Source organism: Rosa chinensis, chromosome 2 (genome assembly GCF_002994745.2).
Source record: "Rosa chinensis cultivar Old Blush chromosome 2, RchiOBHm-V2, whole genome shotgun sequence".
Lineage (NCBI taxonomy): Eukaryota > Viridiplantae > Streptophyta > Magnoliopsida > Rosales > Rosaceae > Rosa > Rosa chinensis.
Genome location: NC_037089.1, coordinates 5,956,553 through 5,973,161, shown reverse-complemented (window position 1 = coordinate 5,973,161; position 16,609 = coordinate 5,956,553). Strand labels below are relative to the sequence as shown.

At 38.7% G+C, this 16,609-nt stretch overlaps 2 protein-coding genes and 1 long non-coding RNA gene across 3 annotated transcripts; 1 reads left to right on the top strand and 2 right to left on the bottom strand.

Moving 5' to 3' along the window:
* The first annotated feature begins 5,584 nt into the window (after positions 1-5,584).
* On the top strand, positions 5,585-8,667 carry LOC112188455 (vacuolar protein sorting-associated protein 32 homolog 2). The gene is made up of 8 exons (XM_024327574.2): positions 5,585-5,797; positions 5,939-6,047; positions 6,363-6,462; positions 7,118-7,203; positions 7,335-7,426; positions 7,800-7,914; positions 8,044-8,239; positions 8,362-8,667. The coding sequence occupies exons 2-7, from the start codon at positions 5,976-5,978 to the stop codon at positions 8,233-8,235; spliced, it is 657 nt and encodes a 218-aa protein (XP_024183342.1). The 5' UTR covers positions 5,585-5,797; positions 5,939-5,975; the 3' UTR covers positions 8,236-8,239; positions 8,362-8,667.
* Positions 8,668-9,242: 575 nt separating this feature from the next.
* LOC112188457 lies at positions 9,243-9,968 on the bottom strand. Its single transcript, XR_002931444.2, has 2 exons — positions 9,588-9,968; positions 9,243-9,464 (listed from the first exon to the last, which is right to left on the bottom strand). It is a non-coding gene; the product is annotated as an uncharacterized LOC112188457 (long non-coding RNA).
* A 347-nt stretch (positions 9,969-10,315) lies between these two features.
* LOC112188456 (meiotic nuclear division protein 1 homolog) lies at positions 10,316-12,524 on the bottom strand. The gene is made up of 10 exons (XM_024327575.2): positions 12,374-12,524; positions 12,041-12,121; positions 11,801-11,917; positions 11,607-11,645; positions 11,399-11,506; positions 11,231-11,293; positions 11,089-11,140; positions 10,921-10,965; positions 10,736-10,815; positions 10,316-10,602 (listed from the first exon to the last, which is right to left on the bottom strand). Exons 1-10 carry the CDS (start codon positions 12,374-12,376, stop codon positions 10,534-10,536), a joined length of 657 nt encoding a protein of 218 aa, XP_024183343.1. The 5' UTR covers positions 12,377-12,524; the 3' UTR covers positions 10,316-10,533.
* Between the last annotated feature and the right edge of the window lie 4,085 nt (positions 12,525-16,609).

Below are 16,609 nucleotides of genomic sequence, written 5' to 3'. Positions count from 1 at the left end.
TTATCTAGTCTATTGGTTGATCCTGGTGTTTGACGCGGAAATCAGTTTGACGCGGAAACCAATTGGCTTGCAAACTGTCTCTTTTGAGCGTGTGATTGCGCAGGCGTGCCAGCACCGTGGGGTGCAGTCATCGGGGTAGTCCCTTGACTTGACTTCTTCTTCAAGCACTGTGGACGAGGAGAGCACCAACCTCGCCACAGGGTTCTTCTCTAGCATTTCGGGAAATGACTTTTGCCTTACGGATAAGGACTTTGGGTGTGATCTCTTCGGTCACCAAATCGATACTCAACGTTGTAGGTTGAGCAGAGCAATCACTGGGAAATCTTGAGAAAGCACGGGGTTTGCTAAAGCATATCTTTAGCTTCGCTGGGTTGCGAGGGTGTTACCCTTGCTTCACTGGTAGTATCTGTGGCAGTAGCACTGGCAGTCGGCTCGCGAGGAGACTAGGACTGGCGGGCGGTCACCGGGTTTCAACGAGGTTGAAGGTTTGCTCCGGGGAGGCTTTGTAATCGCTGGGATTAGTTGATTCGAGAGAAGTCCTTTGCTGTGTCGTCTTTAGCCTCTATGTATAGGCTACTCGTAGATTCTTCTTCCTAATAGGAATGAAATACTATATTTTAGGCCACAGTTATTGGCCTTGAATCAAATCAAAACTCTTAATAGTTTTGATAACTATCTTAAGCAATAATAGATTGACTCTGTCGTAGCAATCTTTTAGGCAAAGTTAATTACCTTTTGGAGTCCTGAACGTAATCTTCCTCTTCAGCGAACTGTAGGATATGCATTAATTATATATATATCGTCGCGAGCACTCGTCGCGGGGAATCCTTAATTGACCCATCTGCCATGCAATATGTTAGCCACGTATTGGCTTTTATATGCAACAAAGGAGTTCACCTTCCTTAATTGTTCTATCTGCCATGCATGAACAATTACATATATATATATATATATATATATATATATCCCTTGTTACTTGCAACATATATTGCACGTCCACTATGGCTTTGGAATATTGGTGGTGCATGGGCTGATGGCCCACCATCTAGCAATCATATATACTCTTTGATTATTGCAATTAAGGTGGTTGACTCCTTCTCAAACTGTTCACGTCCATTGCATACTCCTTAATTGCACATATATTGGTACTTAATGCAAGATCTTTTGTCAAATATGCTCCGTCCTCGTAGCCAAGTAAACCACCATCAATTATCAAATATCTTGATAATTACTAGTAAATCAATAAGATCACGATTTGTCTTAAGATTACTTGATCTTCAAGTAGGCTTTGATTAGCCTCAAAACAATATATTTTGAACTTGTCACAAATATATGGCTTGGGCCACGGATGTTGGCCCGGATTTCTTCGAGTTCCCCTTGTTGGGAAAAAATGTTATTTTGGGTTCAAACACCTGGGTCTTCAACTTTATACCCCAACCAGCTTTTTGCGCAGACCACGCTCTGAAATGAAACTCCAAAGACCCAAATTGGAGGGGAGCAGTTTGCATGGCTGGAAAGTAATGATAAGGGCTGCGACTTTGAAGAAAAGGTGAGCACTGAGCAGGTGTGTGGTATCACCCTGTGTTGCCTATACCCGGCGGGTACGTTTCAGAAAAAAGTATTGAAGATTCCTGGCAAAGAGTGGGGTTGTCAAGCCAGCGTTGTAACCAACAGAATGAACTAGATGGTAATACCCGTTGAGTAATACCCACCCAATAATAGGTAGTGGGTAATACCCATCAAATAATTCACGGGTATGAGTATTTACTAAACCCATTTCTAAACGGGTAAACCTATAACTACTCATTTACTCTTTTTCAATATGGGCATGTTTTTTTTTTATATATAAATTTAAGGCCTTTAGCCTATTAAAGGCTGGGTTTTTTTTTATAAAAAAAAAAAAAAAAAACTCACTATTTAAGCACCCCCATTCCCCATCTGGAGATATTTTCAAATAGTCGATTGAGTATTTCAAATAGTCGCTTTTGAATTGTCTTTTCACAATTATACAATGATCCAACAGTTGGATCCTCACGATCTCCTTTTGAATCATCTTTTCACAATTATACAATGATCCAATGGTCAGATCCTCATCCGAGACCACACAAAGTCATCGGAACACTTCTACGATCAATATATCAAATCTACAAGTCGATCGGACAGCTTGATCATCACGGATCAAAACCCATTTACACCAATATATCGAAACTACATTTCTTAACAATTGAGACTGGGTGGGAAAGAGAAATACCCCGTATAGGTTTTTTGTTTTTTTGTTTTTTTTTTTAGAATAAGAAAATTATAAAAATGCCTCATATGTTGGTTGAAAAATAATAGTTCTCAATTAAAAAAACCCGCATGGGTTATGGGAAACCCCACCCCCGCCCCAGCTTGAGAAATGTGGGGAAAACCCGCCGGTACCCCGCCCCCGTTTGCCCATTCCTAGGTGGAACTGGATTTGGGTATTTGGGTAAAATTTAGACCCGTACCCAACCCATTTTTATACGGGTATTTTATAATTACCCAATACCCATACTCATACCCTTAAACTAATACCCAAAAGGAAAAATTATCCACAGGTACCCGTACCCGTACCCGTGGGTTTTAATACCATCCCTAGAATGAACTGCTTCCAAAACCAAGCCTCAGGGATTTTTTAGGCTTCCACTATATCGTCTTTCACCCTGTGAATCTACACATGATGATACCAATATGATTTGTAAAGCAAGCAACTTCTCAGCAGATGCATAGCTTGCCTCCTCATTCCAGGAAAACATGATTTTGTGATCGAACCAAGTCAAAAAGCAGCTTTAGCTACCATTTTCAATAAGGTAAGTCTTCAGAGAACTAATGGTGTAACTCATCTGCTCCTGAGAAGCTGAGGCTTGCACAGTGCCCCCAATTACCTCTACCTCATGATTGCACAATACGCAAATGGCTGCAGTTCTTGTGGTCTTGAAATCCATGTGCCCCAGCAGGTGTGAGGCCCTAGATCTAGATGACTCTGGTGTCTCGATAGACTGAACCACAATTGATAAATAGACCTATAAATGGAATCTGTACAACTGCAATATAACAGTGATCAGTTTAAATTCTGGGAGGCATGGACCTGGGCCATTGTCCCATCAGCCAGCCAAACAGACCATCCAAAGGAAACCAAGAAGGCTTTTTCCTGCCCTGACGATTCAAAATGTACCCAAGCATAAAAAGTTACATTCTGCCAGATTACATACTGCATATGTTCTACGAATTTCCTATAAATTTGAAATCACAAAAATGGCAATGAGCTCATTAGTTTACTAAACTAGCAAATTGAACTTCACTCTTTTGGTGTTTCGGTTTCAATTATACAACATGTTTTCGGCATCAGAACAACTAGTAATTACAATGAATGGTAGACAGACGATACCGTTAATTATGAATCAGATGGTTGAGAAAGTTACTGGCCTTGAGAGCCCTAACATGGCAGTCGGCGCTATGTGTGAGTGTGGCAAATGTAGTGTGGAGGAAGAATTTTAGTCCGTTGAGTTGACGAGAGGATACAAACTAAAAATGGAGGGAATGGTTTCAGGGTAAAAGTATTCATGCGTTTACAAACACAAAAAGAAATCAGAATGGTTTCAAGGTAAAAGTTTTCATACGTTTACTAACACATAAAGGAATTGGAATGGTTTCAGGATAAAAGTATTTATGTTTTTACTAACACATAAAGGAATCGAAATGGGTGTCGGTCTTACCTCCTTGTTAGGAATCAATTCTTGAATACTCATGAATTTGATTACGAAGTGGAGAGATGAGTTTAAGAACCAAAGCCTCCGGAATCAAGACCAATTCATTTCTTCTCCCAATCCAGTTGTCTCTGATTAATGATTTTTTTTTCCATTCCAAGTGGTGTTAGCTCAGTGGTTAGAGCACCCACTACCTAGGATCCAAGTCCTGGGTTCGAGTCACTATGGGGATAAGAGTGAAATCCTTTGATCCTCTTTTAAAATATTAAAAAAAAGAAGAAGAAGTAAACATACCATAAATGCTCACATGAATAGTCCAGTGGTGCCACGTGTACGGGCCTTACTCTTCAAAACAGAAGAGGTGTTTTTAGTAGAAAGTAGATTATGTACTCCCTAGGGTTGGGCAAAGAACCCAAAAAATCGAACCGAGCAGATTTAGTATGGTATTTTTTTATCAAAAATCTTTATTTATGCCCTAGCAGATCTAAATCAATGAGTCTCGATCAATTCAGTTTTCGAGCCTCATCATCAAAATCTTCGCTTAACTTACCAAATCAGCTGTTTGATCATATTTAGTCTTTTTTTTTTTCATCAAGAATTTATGTTTCGACCTGCATCAATAAATCTCGGGTCGGTTCTCCGGCCTCGTCATCAAAATCTTTGTTTGACTGAAAGGCCCAAACAATACATGTTCAATTAAAAAAAAAAAACTCACATATGTATCATATTTTAGGGTTGCTCAAAATTTATAAAAAATTTCAAAGTTCATTTCGGAATTAACACAGAATTGCTCACATAAGGGACAGTTTTTTATGGCTGAAAATAATTAAATAGTTTTAAGTTGTTATAATTTAAGGCTTTAACTTTGTGTATGTGTGAGATCCATTTAACCCTAACAGTCTCTTAAAATTGTATCTTAGTGGAGCTAAGATTTTTTTTTAGGGGAATGAAAATTCATATATTCTCACGATATTACATATACCAGAGCCTAAGCTCCTGAGTGCCGAAACACATTAAACATTGCTCTTGCCACTTCAGCCTGACTGGAAAATTTGTCCCTAACAAATAACGTTCATTCTAAAATTGCCATGCACACTTATTAAAATGAATATTAACTCGGCTAACTAAATCTTGACCTAGTTGAAGTTACATGATCTTTCCAATTGAACTAGTACATCTGCCTAAGACCGTAATCGGTGTACATCTAATTAATAATTAATATACATAACAATGATAAAAAAATCAAATACTATGAATTTCACAACGTTCAACATACTCCTTCATCCAACTTCAAAATAATGTATCATAAAAAGTTGAAATTTACAACAAGGCGAGAGAATATGACTGCCACAAATAACTCTCTTATTTATTAACCCTAGTATTTCTCCACACATGTTCTGCATTGTAAATTTTTTTTTTCAGAAAATAAAAAAGAAAACGATTATTGCAGACAAAAGATAATGAGAGAGAAAAGTGAGGGTTATAGATTCTTTTTTGTTTATTTTTTTAATAAAAATATATTTTGTGATTGTCACAATTATCTTTGTGATTTAATTAATTTTCAAGAGTTATTTTTGTCAAAACTTTTAATTTTGGCTAACAAATCAATTTCTCTTAATACTATTAGAATCTATACGTCTCGAATAAAATCCGAGGCAACAATTGATACTCCTTCGTCCTTCCATATCGACTCTAGTAAAATTTCGTCGACACGGCAAATTTGGACGACCTTACGACGTCGTCTCGGCCTTAGACGCACTCAGCCGTCCACTACATCCTGATTGGGCCCCACACACGGCATCAAGCCGCCACGTGGAAATTCATCACCCCAATCAAACAATTTAGAGAGAGAGAGAAGAAAAGAAACACAGAAAAAGGCAGAAGTAGCTTCCCTTCTCCTTCTTCCAACCCAACACGGCTAAGAAATCCCCAATTTCCCCTCAAAATTAATCCGAAGCGGCGAAAGCCCAATTCAATTCAGAGGTCTCTCTATCTCTTCTTCTCTCTCAAAGTCCTAATCCTTCCCCAATCCGATCCCTCTTCCTCAACGTTGAGGCGTAAATTCCCAGGTACGGTTATGCGTACGCCCAATCACGCATCACCTGTTGTTGTTGATTTCAATCTTTGTTGCGGGATCTTGATTCGGCGGAATTGATTTCCGGATTAGGGTTTTTGCGCCCCGTTGACGTTTTTTGTGTGTGTGTGTGCAGGAGATTGAGAGGGGTCGATAATCGAAGGGGAGCAACCATGTTTACCAGGCTTTTTGGGAAACCGAAAACGGAATCCAGTGCCCTAACCACCTTAGACAAGTTAAATGAGGTCTGATCATCATCACTCGTCTCTTCTTTGTAATTCGAACAATTTTGTGGTTTCTTTTATTGATTGGATTGCATTGTTGATGCAATCGGATTATATGAATGAAGTGAACTATTGATGTGAAGTAATTTCGTACCGATTTTTTTTGGAACAAATGGGATTAGTTAGGTGTGAAGATAGCAGTTATTATGTTGAGAGAATTGGTATCATGATGAACTTTGTTTTTAATTGGATTTGTTTACGGCGGTTATTTGTTTCTGTTTAGAAGTTGCTGATTGGTGGAAACGAATTGTGATTGTGTGGTTTGTACTCGTGCAGACGCTTGAAATGCTTGAGAAAAAGGAGAAAGTACTACAGAAGAAGGCTGCCGCTGAAGTTGAAAGGGCCAAGGAGTTCACCAGAGCAAAGAATAAACGATGTATGGATGCTACGTAATCTTCTTTTTCATTTTTTTTTTTAATATGGGTGGTTATCATGTAATTATTGAATCACTTTTCTAAGTAATTTTTTAATCTTTCCAGACGGAGGGACTTACATACACTATACACATCCTATTCGGTATAATAGTTTTACTTTCTACACCTAGCTTTGAGGACATTAATATCTCTGCTGTAACATAGCCATTCTGTGGCGATGTTATGCTTATTCATGCTACAACATCTTGTTCGCTTTTACTGATTTTTAGTGTTGTCTAAATCCTAAAAATTGTTTCTTCTGTTATAAAGCATATTTTCTTACGGTAATCTGGGTAACGAACTTTTTCCAGAGTTCTTTTTTAGTTTTAACACTATTTTTCACCTCTAAAATAGTTTTTGAGCACTGGAGACTATCTTGTGATGTTAATGTTGTATTCAGTGCCGAAATTTATGAAATTTAACATTCTAATTCTAGATTTTAGGTTGGTCAAATATGAATACTGATACTAGAACCTTTCTAGATTGTGTCTGCAAGGTTTAAGATCCGGAAGAAGGGCCATAGACTTTGATTTGGAGTCAAACTAAAGATGTCTACTCTGTAACTTCTCAATTTCTAGCTGCCTTTGACTGATACATTTAACCTTTTTCTTTTTGCAGCTGCTATACAATGTTTGAAGAGGAAGAAGCTGTACGAACAGCAAATAGAGCAGCTTGGAAACTTCCAACTCCGAATCCATGATCAGGTGATGTTGGAAATTGGAACTACAATTTCTTATGCTCAGTTATCTTTCGAAGAATTTATATTATCTGGACTTTTTGTTTTCGATTGATGGAATTTTGCTGTATTAACATAGTACGTGTATTGATTTTGCAGATGATAATGCTAGAAGGTGCAAAAGCCACTACTGAAACTGTAGATGCCTTGAGAACTGGAGCAGCTGCCATGAAGGCAATGCAGAAAGCAACGTATGTAGCATTTTATATATATTTTTTTTATTTTGCCATATTTTGCACATACAAGATTTGGCTCTGATAATATGCTTAACTTTACACTTTCTAATCTACTCCAAATTCTTATATTCAACAACAAAACCTAATGTGTGATCTGCATCACATAGATCTGAACATAAAAATAGTTTTATTGCAAACCTAACTCTTACATATGTAAATGGAAGAACAAAAAGCCTCTAATCACTCTAATCTCTCTGTTTGGATAACATTGTTGTTCCTGGCTTTGCTAATCAAGATTTACTCCTTCACCTGGTTAGGATTGAAAACAAAACATGATTTGAGAATTATAGGTTTTACTGACATACAAAAATGGGTTACTTATATACAGGAACATAGATGACGTGGACAAGACCATGGATGAGATTAATGAGCAGACCGAGAACATGAAACAGATCCAGGAAGCTTTGTCAACTCCAATTGGTTCAGCTGCTGATTTTGATGAGGTTTGTATTATCTTAATGCCTTTCTTTATCTATGAAGGATCTGGCCTTTTTAGGACATATTGTTTTGTTTTCGTTGTATGTATTCAATATGTAGACCTACAGAAGCTGAGACCATTTTTGCTGTTGCAGGATGAATTGGAAGCAGAACTTGAAGAGCTGGAAGGTGCTGAGTTGGAAGAACAACTTCTTCAGCCTGCAACTACTGCTCCTGCAGCTCCAGTGCATGTCCCAGAAGGAAGGCAACCAACACGTCCTGTTCCCCAGAAGCGCACTGCCGAAGAAGATGAACTGGCTGCTTTGCAGGCTGAGATGGCACTATAAGCAGGTTCCTTTCTCAGTTTTATTATGAACTTTCCACGTCATCGATGTATTATTAAGATTTTCACATTTATGCAGTTCATCTTCTTTTGTATTGAGTTAAAGAGTTGATTTTGTTTGTTTCTGCAGGTGTGTCTTCTGCAGAATGGAACCGAACGAATCTATGTAAAGAATTGGTCTGATTTTATGATGGGGTTATCTGCTCCTCTCGTGCATCCATATTGCTTTGTGGCTTCATTATTAAACAGATTGTATATAAAGGTGGGCATAAATTCAAACCGTGTCCCCTTTGCAACTTGTATTCTGAGTTTCCGAATTTTCTCCCTTTTTCTTCTTACCTTTTTCAACTTTTCTCTTGGAACATATGTTCAATGTTCTGTCAAGCATTAATGAATAGCTATTTTGTGATATTACCAAGTCGATAGTTCTAAATGATCTTTGAATTCTAGTTCTACATCAAGAAGACTGCTATCTTGCAGTTCCCATTGGACTTGACTATTAAGTCTTGGTCTTTTGAGTTGGTGACCAGGTGACCCAAGTCAATAATGAGGAAAAAGATGCTTACAATAAATCATCACCTTGAGGTGGTGAAGTAACAGGCTTTCAATTCTTTGTAGTTTTGATCTCCTAAACTCTTTCTAGATGGAAGTTTTGATCTTAAGAGCATCTCTTTCTTTACGTCTTCATTCAAGGATCATCTGGTTATGACCAAATTATTATCGCCTTTTCGGAAACCAGTATGACGATCGTGAAGATAATTACATGGTCAATTTGAAATACATAAACCACATTCGGCTAGTTAATCAATAAGGCGTCGGTTCTAGCATTGAAACGTAATCCTAGATGCTCAGGTGCAAGAAGAAAACAGCACATAGTTCCGTAGTTCGTAGTTGAAGTGCAGTGACAAACACATTTTTTGGTTAGTTGGGAAGAGGATGACCACACGTTATTAGTATGGTTATTTTTTTGGCGAAATTGATATGCAAGTGCAATATGCAGAAATGAATAAATTATCCATTAATTAAAAAAGAATGGGAATTGATAAAATGGTAATAACAAATCAACAAGAATTAGACATAGCTAGCAACAGCAAGCCTAGCAGCCTAGCTAGCATGAATGAACAATCTTCTATAATTTGATTCTCCAAAAGAAGCTCCATCAGTGAATGATATAGGTGAGCACCAGAGCAAATGCCATTAGGGCATATGCAATTCCTTGATCAACTGCTACCCCTGCAAAGCGTAAGTACAAAATCGATATCAAACACACAATCCATGTTTCTGTTTTCTAGCTCTTGGTGACTGACAGACGACTAACAGATCATGTAATCAGAGAAAACGAAAGAGAGAACGAACCATCACTCGTGGGGGCGGGAGCTGGTGCGAGGCTCTGAGCATTGGTGGAAGGTAGTAGAAGAGAAATGATGACTGCAGAGAGAATAGCCATGACAAAAAAGTGAAGTCTCAGCATCTCCATTCTTGATTCTATATGACACAATGGGGAAACGGGTTTTCGATTTTTCGCTTTCTTCTTCTTCGACACAATGTCTCTACGAAGATGTGGATGGGTGCAACTCTATATACCTCTCAAATTTATAAGGAGAAAGACTCGAGGAGGAAGACAAGGGACGCACTGGCTTATAATTAGTGCTAAATTAATGCTAATTAACATGGAAACTCTACAACCAATGGTGTTGATGGGTGCCACGTTTACGGCCGAGATCAACTGCACGTTAAAACTCCAGGGATTGTCGAGCTGTTTAAGCTGGACCTCAACAAATGAAACGGTATCCCTCACATGGATCAATCCTGGTTCCTAGTTGTAAATGAATGATATGACTCCAGTCGTACATATTCTCTATTATTTTGAATTTTAAAGAGTTCAAAAAAAATGATTGAGCCGTTGGCATGGTGTAAATAAATTAATAGACACAGAGAATAAAGCTGACACAAATCCCATATCCAACAGCTAAAAGTTGGAATAAACAGATTTCAAAGCTTACCCTCTTCATAATAGATGGTTCTAAACTTTTGAATTCCTGTAAAATGACACAAATATAATAGAATATGTTCAAATCCATCAGTAAACCAACAGTTCAGGATTCCTGCTAAGCATTCAAATATGCGCCTTTCTTGCATGAACGATTTATAAGCCTGACCGATACAGCAGCATTCAAGATTTCAAGTGCAGACTCGGAATTATACTACGAACATCAGTAGAAATTCTGCTTGACTATTATGTCAACATCCTAAGAAAGCATAAGCCATGCTACATAATCCATAAGCTTGGCTCTCTCAGCTTCTAATCACCAACTGAGCTCAGTGGAACTGGTGACATCTCCAGATAGTCAAAGTCTTCTGTTATTCCAACCTGCATTCAAAATTAGAAAGCAATGTCTTAGAGGAAAGAGAGAAAACGGGAAACTAGATGAAGAGATTCAATTGGGGCATGTGCTTTCAGTTGACAGTACAAATGAGAATGATGTTTTTTAAGTTTGGTTTACCTCCTTGTACATGTTTTCAAGCTGCTCTTTGGCTGACTGGAAGTTATTTGAGCACCACTGACGCACCGTGAAAATGTTGTCTGCAAAGTTATAAAACCATTGTTAGTAAAGACTTTAGAATACCTACTAGAGTCCAAAGTCTCTGGATTAAAATCTGTGACCCAAAGTATATGTCAAGGTCATACCTGTCCATCGATTAGCTGCTGCATGGGCAACTTCAATTGCATTCTCTGCCAAACAAAATTATAACATGGTCAGTAACTCCCAGTAGCTGTGTCACCGAAAGTAGTTAGATGTTAAGAAAGCGACTCTCTATGACTAATATCGTTGAAGGAATCAAAAGCAATCCTTACTCATTGCTTCCAAGGCAGCTGGATCATTATCTGCATACTGCCCCATCTCTTCCTGAAAATTACAACAGACTCCAGTCACAACGTTGATCAAATTATTCATATTATTACTCAATGCATCACAAAGTTCAGAAAAGACTCCAACCTTCAGCTTATTGTACTTCAGCTCAATCTCTTTTAGCTCCGCTAAGGCCTCCTCTCGTTCATCCTGTAAAAAACTTGAGATTCATATCCATGATAGCCACACAAAACAACTCTTACAATGTAAATTATAGTTCAAGCTTTTGAAAAGATACAGCTTAAAACAACTCACAGATTCCTCTCGTCCCTTCTTCAGCGCATTACACTGATCAACAAGTTCTACATGCCGCTTCTTACTGCTCTGCAGATCAGATTCAAGTCTGCTATACACAGTCCTTAGCTGCCCAAAAACACAACACATCAGCCTAAATATACTAGTACAAATTAAGCACAATCCTACCCTATATTATTAAGATTGAAACCCAAGCCATCAAGTCCACCTGATTCCCAGCAGAGCTAGGGAGACTCCAAAAGTAGACCTGAAACATTAAAACCATATACATTACAAAACGCCGAGATGAACAAAAGAAGCATAATGTACAATTTCTTCAACCAAACTAGCCCTGCAAATTCGCGCGGCATGCAAGAAAGAATCCCTCACTTCAAAACTGTATCCATAAAAGCATCTACTCACAGAAGTTCCAATCTTGTCTTTGAAAACGAGGTCATCATCCACCAAGCTTTGGATCACATCTTTCACAGACTGAGAAATAACACCTTTCTTCGGGCCCGACTTCTCAAGCTCCTTCAGCTAAAACCATCAACATCAACACATAGTTACGCCATGAGATCTAAAAACAAATTTTCAAAACAAACACAGCTGAAATCACAACAGAATCGTAAACTTCGAGTCTTCGAGGACAATTAAACTCACAAGAAAGAAATCCTGAGAATCGTAGAAGATCTGGAGCATCTTCTCACGCTTCTCCTCCAACGAAAGTCCTCTTTTCTTCGACTGAACGAACAGCAATCAAAATTAGTGACCAGAAATTTCAGAAAAACGCTAAGATATTCAAAATTCTTAGTTTCTATTTGAGAAAATAGCTAAATTTCATATGGAATTAGGAATCAAACAGATTCGTGTTGTTTGGGGCATTTTCTCAGTAACCTAATGAGCGAAATCAGGTACGAAACTGAGAGATCTGAGCCTAGTGATTATGAAAGAATAGTACGGCGGAATCGAAATTAAAGGAGAATTAGGTTTTACCATTGAAGCGAGCTGGATCTAGAAGACGACCCACGGCTTGTTTCTCCCCAATTCTGAAATGAAGGGTCTGGAGACTGGCGGGAAATATTTTTATCTGTTTCCAAAAGTGGCCGCGTTTTTGCGAAAATTACTGCGATGCCCTTGTTCACTAGCGTATGATGAACTCCTAGCCCAGAACATATGGCTACGAGCTCACTACCCAAATCATTCCATTCAGTCAATTTGACTTGATAATGCTAGAGAGTTTACGTCGAAAATTTTCGATGACTATTGCATATCATTGGGTATTGATATCAAGTATCATATTCCCATGTACACACCCAATTGGTCTCGCAGAAAAGGCACCATTAAAAGACTACGATGGTAGCTCGGACTTTAGTAATGCGCACCAATATTTCCGTTTGGGTTATGCAATATCGCATGCAGTTATGCTAATTTGTCTACGACTCATAGCAGCCACTCAACTTTTATTTGTGTTACAGCTAGTGAATAGGTTCGAGTCTAATATCTCGTACTTATGCATATTTGAGTGTGCGGTTTATGTGCCAATTGTGCCGCCACAGGGCATCAACATGAGTCATTGCAACTAATTCATATATATATATATATATATATATATATTTGTGTTGGACATAAGTCTCTAACTATAAATCCGCTATGTAGAACCCTTGACAGGCGATCTCTTTTTCGCTAGATTTGCGAATTGTCACTTTGATGAGACAGTCTTCCCGTCGTTAGGGGGAGATTAGAACGTCAATATTCAACAGGAACGACATGAATTGTCGTGGTCTGTCCCCACTATGTCTCATCTTGATCCCCTAAAAGTGACGAGATCACATATACCTGCTGCAAACATGCCTGCAAGGATTGATGTCCCCACAAGAGGACATGGTGCCACCCAGAGAAGATGGGTATTGCACCACTACCATGGATGGTGGTATGGTGACGTCACAAAGGTGGCATAATGGCGTCATAGGCCATGGGTACCGCTAGAGAGCGTAGGAGACCCATAGGTTCGATGGATTCTCGCCCTAGGAAGAGAGCAAGTTTGGCACAACTTGATCCATTGATCATTGATACTCAAAATCCGTCTCATGAGAATATTCTGGATTGTGGTTATGTCCAAGAGACATCATTGGGGGACGCCTCAATGTTAGAAACAATTCCTGAGAATATAGAAATTTCTACGAATTACACTAGTGTACATGAAGACGTGGAATTATTGAGACCAATGACAACGAATCTTACTCCGTTGTAGAATGCCAACGTAGAGAAAATTGGCCTAAATGGAAAGATGCGATCCAGGTTGAATTGGATTCACTAACGAAGAGGAAGGATTTTGGGCTTGAGATGCCAACACCTCCTAACATAAAACCTGTTGACATTAATAGGTCTTCGTTAGATAGCGTGATGAGAAAAAGAGATGATAATCTCGCCTTATGGCGCAAGGCTTCTCACAAAACACCCTAAAATCGACTACGAGAAGACATATTCTCTCGTAATGGATGTCATTAATGTACTCCACTACCTTGTCAGTTTGGTAGTTTCCAAATAACTAAACATACAGCTTACGAATGTGGTCACTACGTATCTCTATGGGGATCTAGATATGGAATATAATGAAGGGTCTTGTGTACTTCATTTACCCAAATCAAGTGGCTCTTGACCACGGAACGCGTTTGCAATGAGGGTGAAACGCTCACTAAAGTGACTACTTGATTGGGAAGAGATATGATGAACTATGCCCTTGTGTTTTTATGACAAGTTCTGGATTTGCAATTGTCACGGTTTATGTTGATAAACATAATTGGAACCCTTGAGAGTTAAGGGAAACCGCTAAACACTTGAAATCCGAGTTTGAGATGAAGGACATTGGGAGAACACGGTTTTGTCTAGATTTAGAACTTGTATACCGTGTCAATAAATGCTTTGCATTTTGATAAAGTCAAAGATGCACTCCCATGGTCGTCCGTAGTCTTGACCCTAAGAGGGATACGTTTCAGGGATGATGATGAAGACATGTTAATTGGCAGAAGTTTCTTACCTAAGTGCAATAGGCGCATTATTGTACTTAACACAATACAAGACCGGACACCCCAATTGTTATGAACTTGTTGGCTAGATGTAGCCATGCGCCAACGCAACGCCATTGGACTGATATAAAGACAATCTTTCGTTACTTAAAAATGTACGATAGATATGAGCTTGTTCTATCCCTGCAGAGAGAAAAGAATGACGGAAGAATGAGAACGGATCTCATTAGCCCAAGTGGCACCGTCCAAGACGCCATGATTAGCAAAGCCGCCGGTTACCCATCCTCCTCCCTTACATCAAAACGATGATGATGTTTTGATGGATTTTGCTGATGTAGGGTATCTCTCTGACCCTCATAAAGGTCGCTCCCAAACGGGTTATATCTTTACCATGGGAAGCACTGCGATATCTTGGAGGTCTACAAAGCAGACCCTTGTTGCTACTTTCTCAAATCATGTTGAGATTATTGCTCTACATGAAGCCGTGCGAGAATGCATATGGCTAAGGTCTGTAATTAGACATATTCGAGGAACTTGTGGTTTGAAGTCTACCACAGATGAACCTACATGAATTTATGAAGATGATGCAGCTTGTATTGAGCAAATGAAATTAGGTTTCATCAAGGGCGACAACACAAAGCATATATCGCCTAAGTTCTTTTACAATCAGCAACAACAAGCACTTCTAAATATTGAAGTGAATCAAATCCGATCTGAGGATAATGTACCGGACTTATTTACTAAGTCGTTACCTAAATCCACCTTCGAGAAACATGTGAAGAGCATCAGATTGAGAAAGTTATCCGAACTCCTATGATTGTAGCAATCAAGGGGAGATATTGACATCAGGGGGAGGTATGATGTCTACATGTTCGATCTCGAAGAGTGAAGGACGTGTTGTGCTCTTTTTGTCCTTCGACCAATGTTATTTTTGTCCCACAGAGTTTTTGTTACCTGGCAAGGTTTTTAGTGAGGCAACGATCAAAGTGTCATCACCAAGTTTGAGCGGCACAAGGGGGAGTGTTGAAGGAAGTCGACATCATGTGTGCCTCTTCAAATTAGGGTTTAGTCTTAGAGTTGTAATAGGAGAAGGTTTTAGATTTCCTAATTATGTTCGGATTCTATTACCTTTTGAACAGAATAAGCTCTAGAACCTTCTCCTATTACAACTCTAAGACTAAACCCTAATTTGAAGAGGCACACATGATGTCGACTTCCTTCAACACTCCCCTTGTGCCGCTCAAACTTGGTGATGACACTTTGATCATTGCCTCACTAAAAACCTTGCCAGGTAACAAAAACTCTGTGGGACAAAAATAACCTTGGTCGAAGGACAAAAAGAGCACAACACATCCTTCACTCTTCGAGATCGAACATGTAGACATCATACCTCCCCCTGATGTCAATATCTCCCCTTGATTGCTACAATCATGGGAGTTCGGATACTTTCTCAATCTGATGCTCTTCACATGTTTCTCGAAGGTACAAAATAAGCTCTCGGTTCTAGATTTCCTAATTCTTTGCTATGTTCGAATAAATCCCTATATATAGGGCTCTTATTATCAATAATACTATGACAGTTCTCCCATCAATTCTCTCTGCAAATCATATTTTCCTACAACACAAGAAAAATTTTACGGTTACATTAATGTAGCAATAGATCAATTAGACTATATTTGATACAGAGGTAGATTGACTCCATAAATAAGTATACTAACTTGATTTATCTCAAATTAGTTTACCCCCTATATCGAGTTACTCTCTACCTCTGTATGAAATTAGTTTACTTAGTGTATAGGTAACTTTTGTACCGTAGGCGAATTTATTATAGATTACTAGGTAATCGGAGGGCCTGAGAGCTTATTCTGTTGGGTGGTATAACGTTGTTCATGTAATGAGACAATTATGATAAGACAGACGTGGACTAAAGACTCTCGAAATCAATACCGGAGGTAGAATAATGGTTTTGACGTCAAGTTCTCATCCAACGGCCAATGTTCATTTCAAAGATGGCCCTCTTCATTTACATTATTGATCATCCACAAAACTATGCAAACAAAACCTCTTTTCAGTACTAACAAACCAAGGAATGGAAAAATGGAATGTCATAAAAGTCCATAGATAAAGCTGCCAGCTCTAGATGCTAATAGTTTCTAGCAAGTAGCTAGGTTCAATATATATAATAAGCTTGGATAAGTTCAGA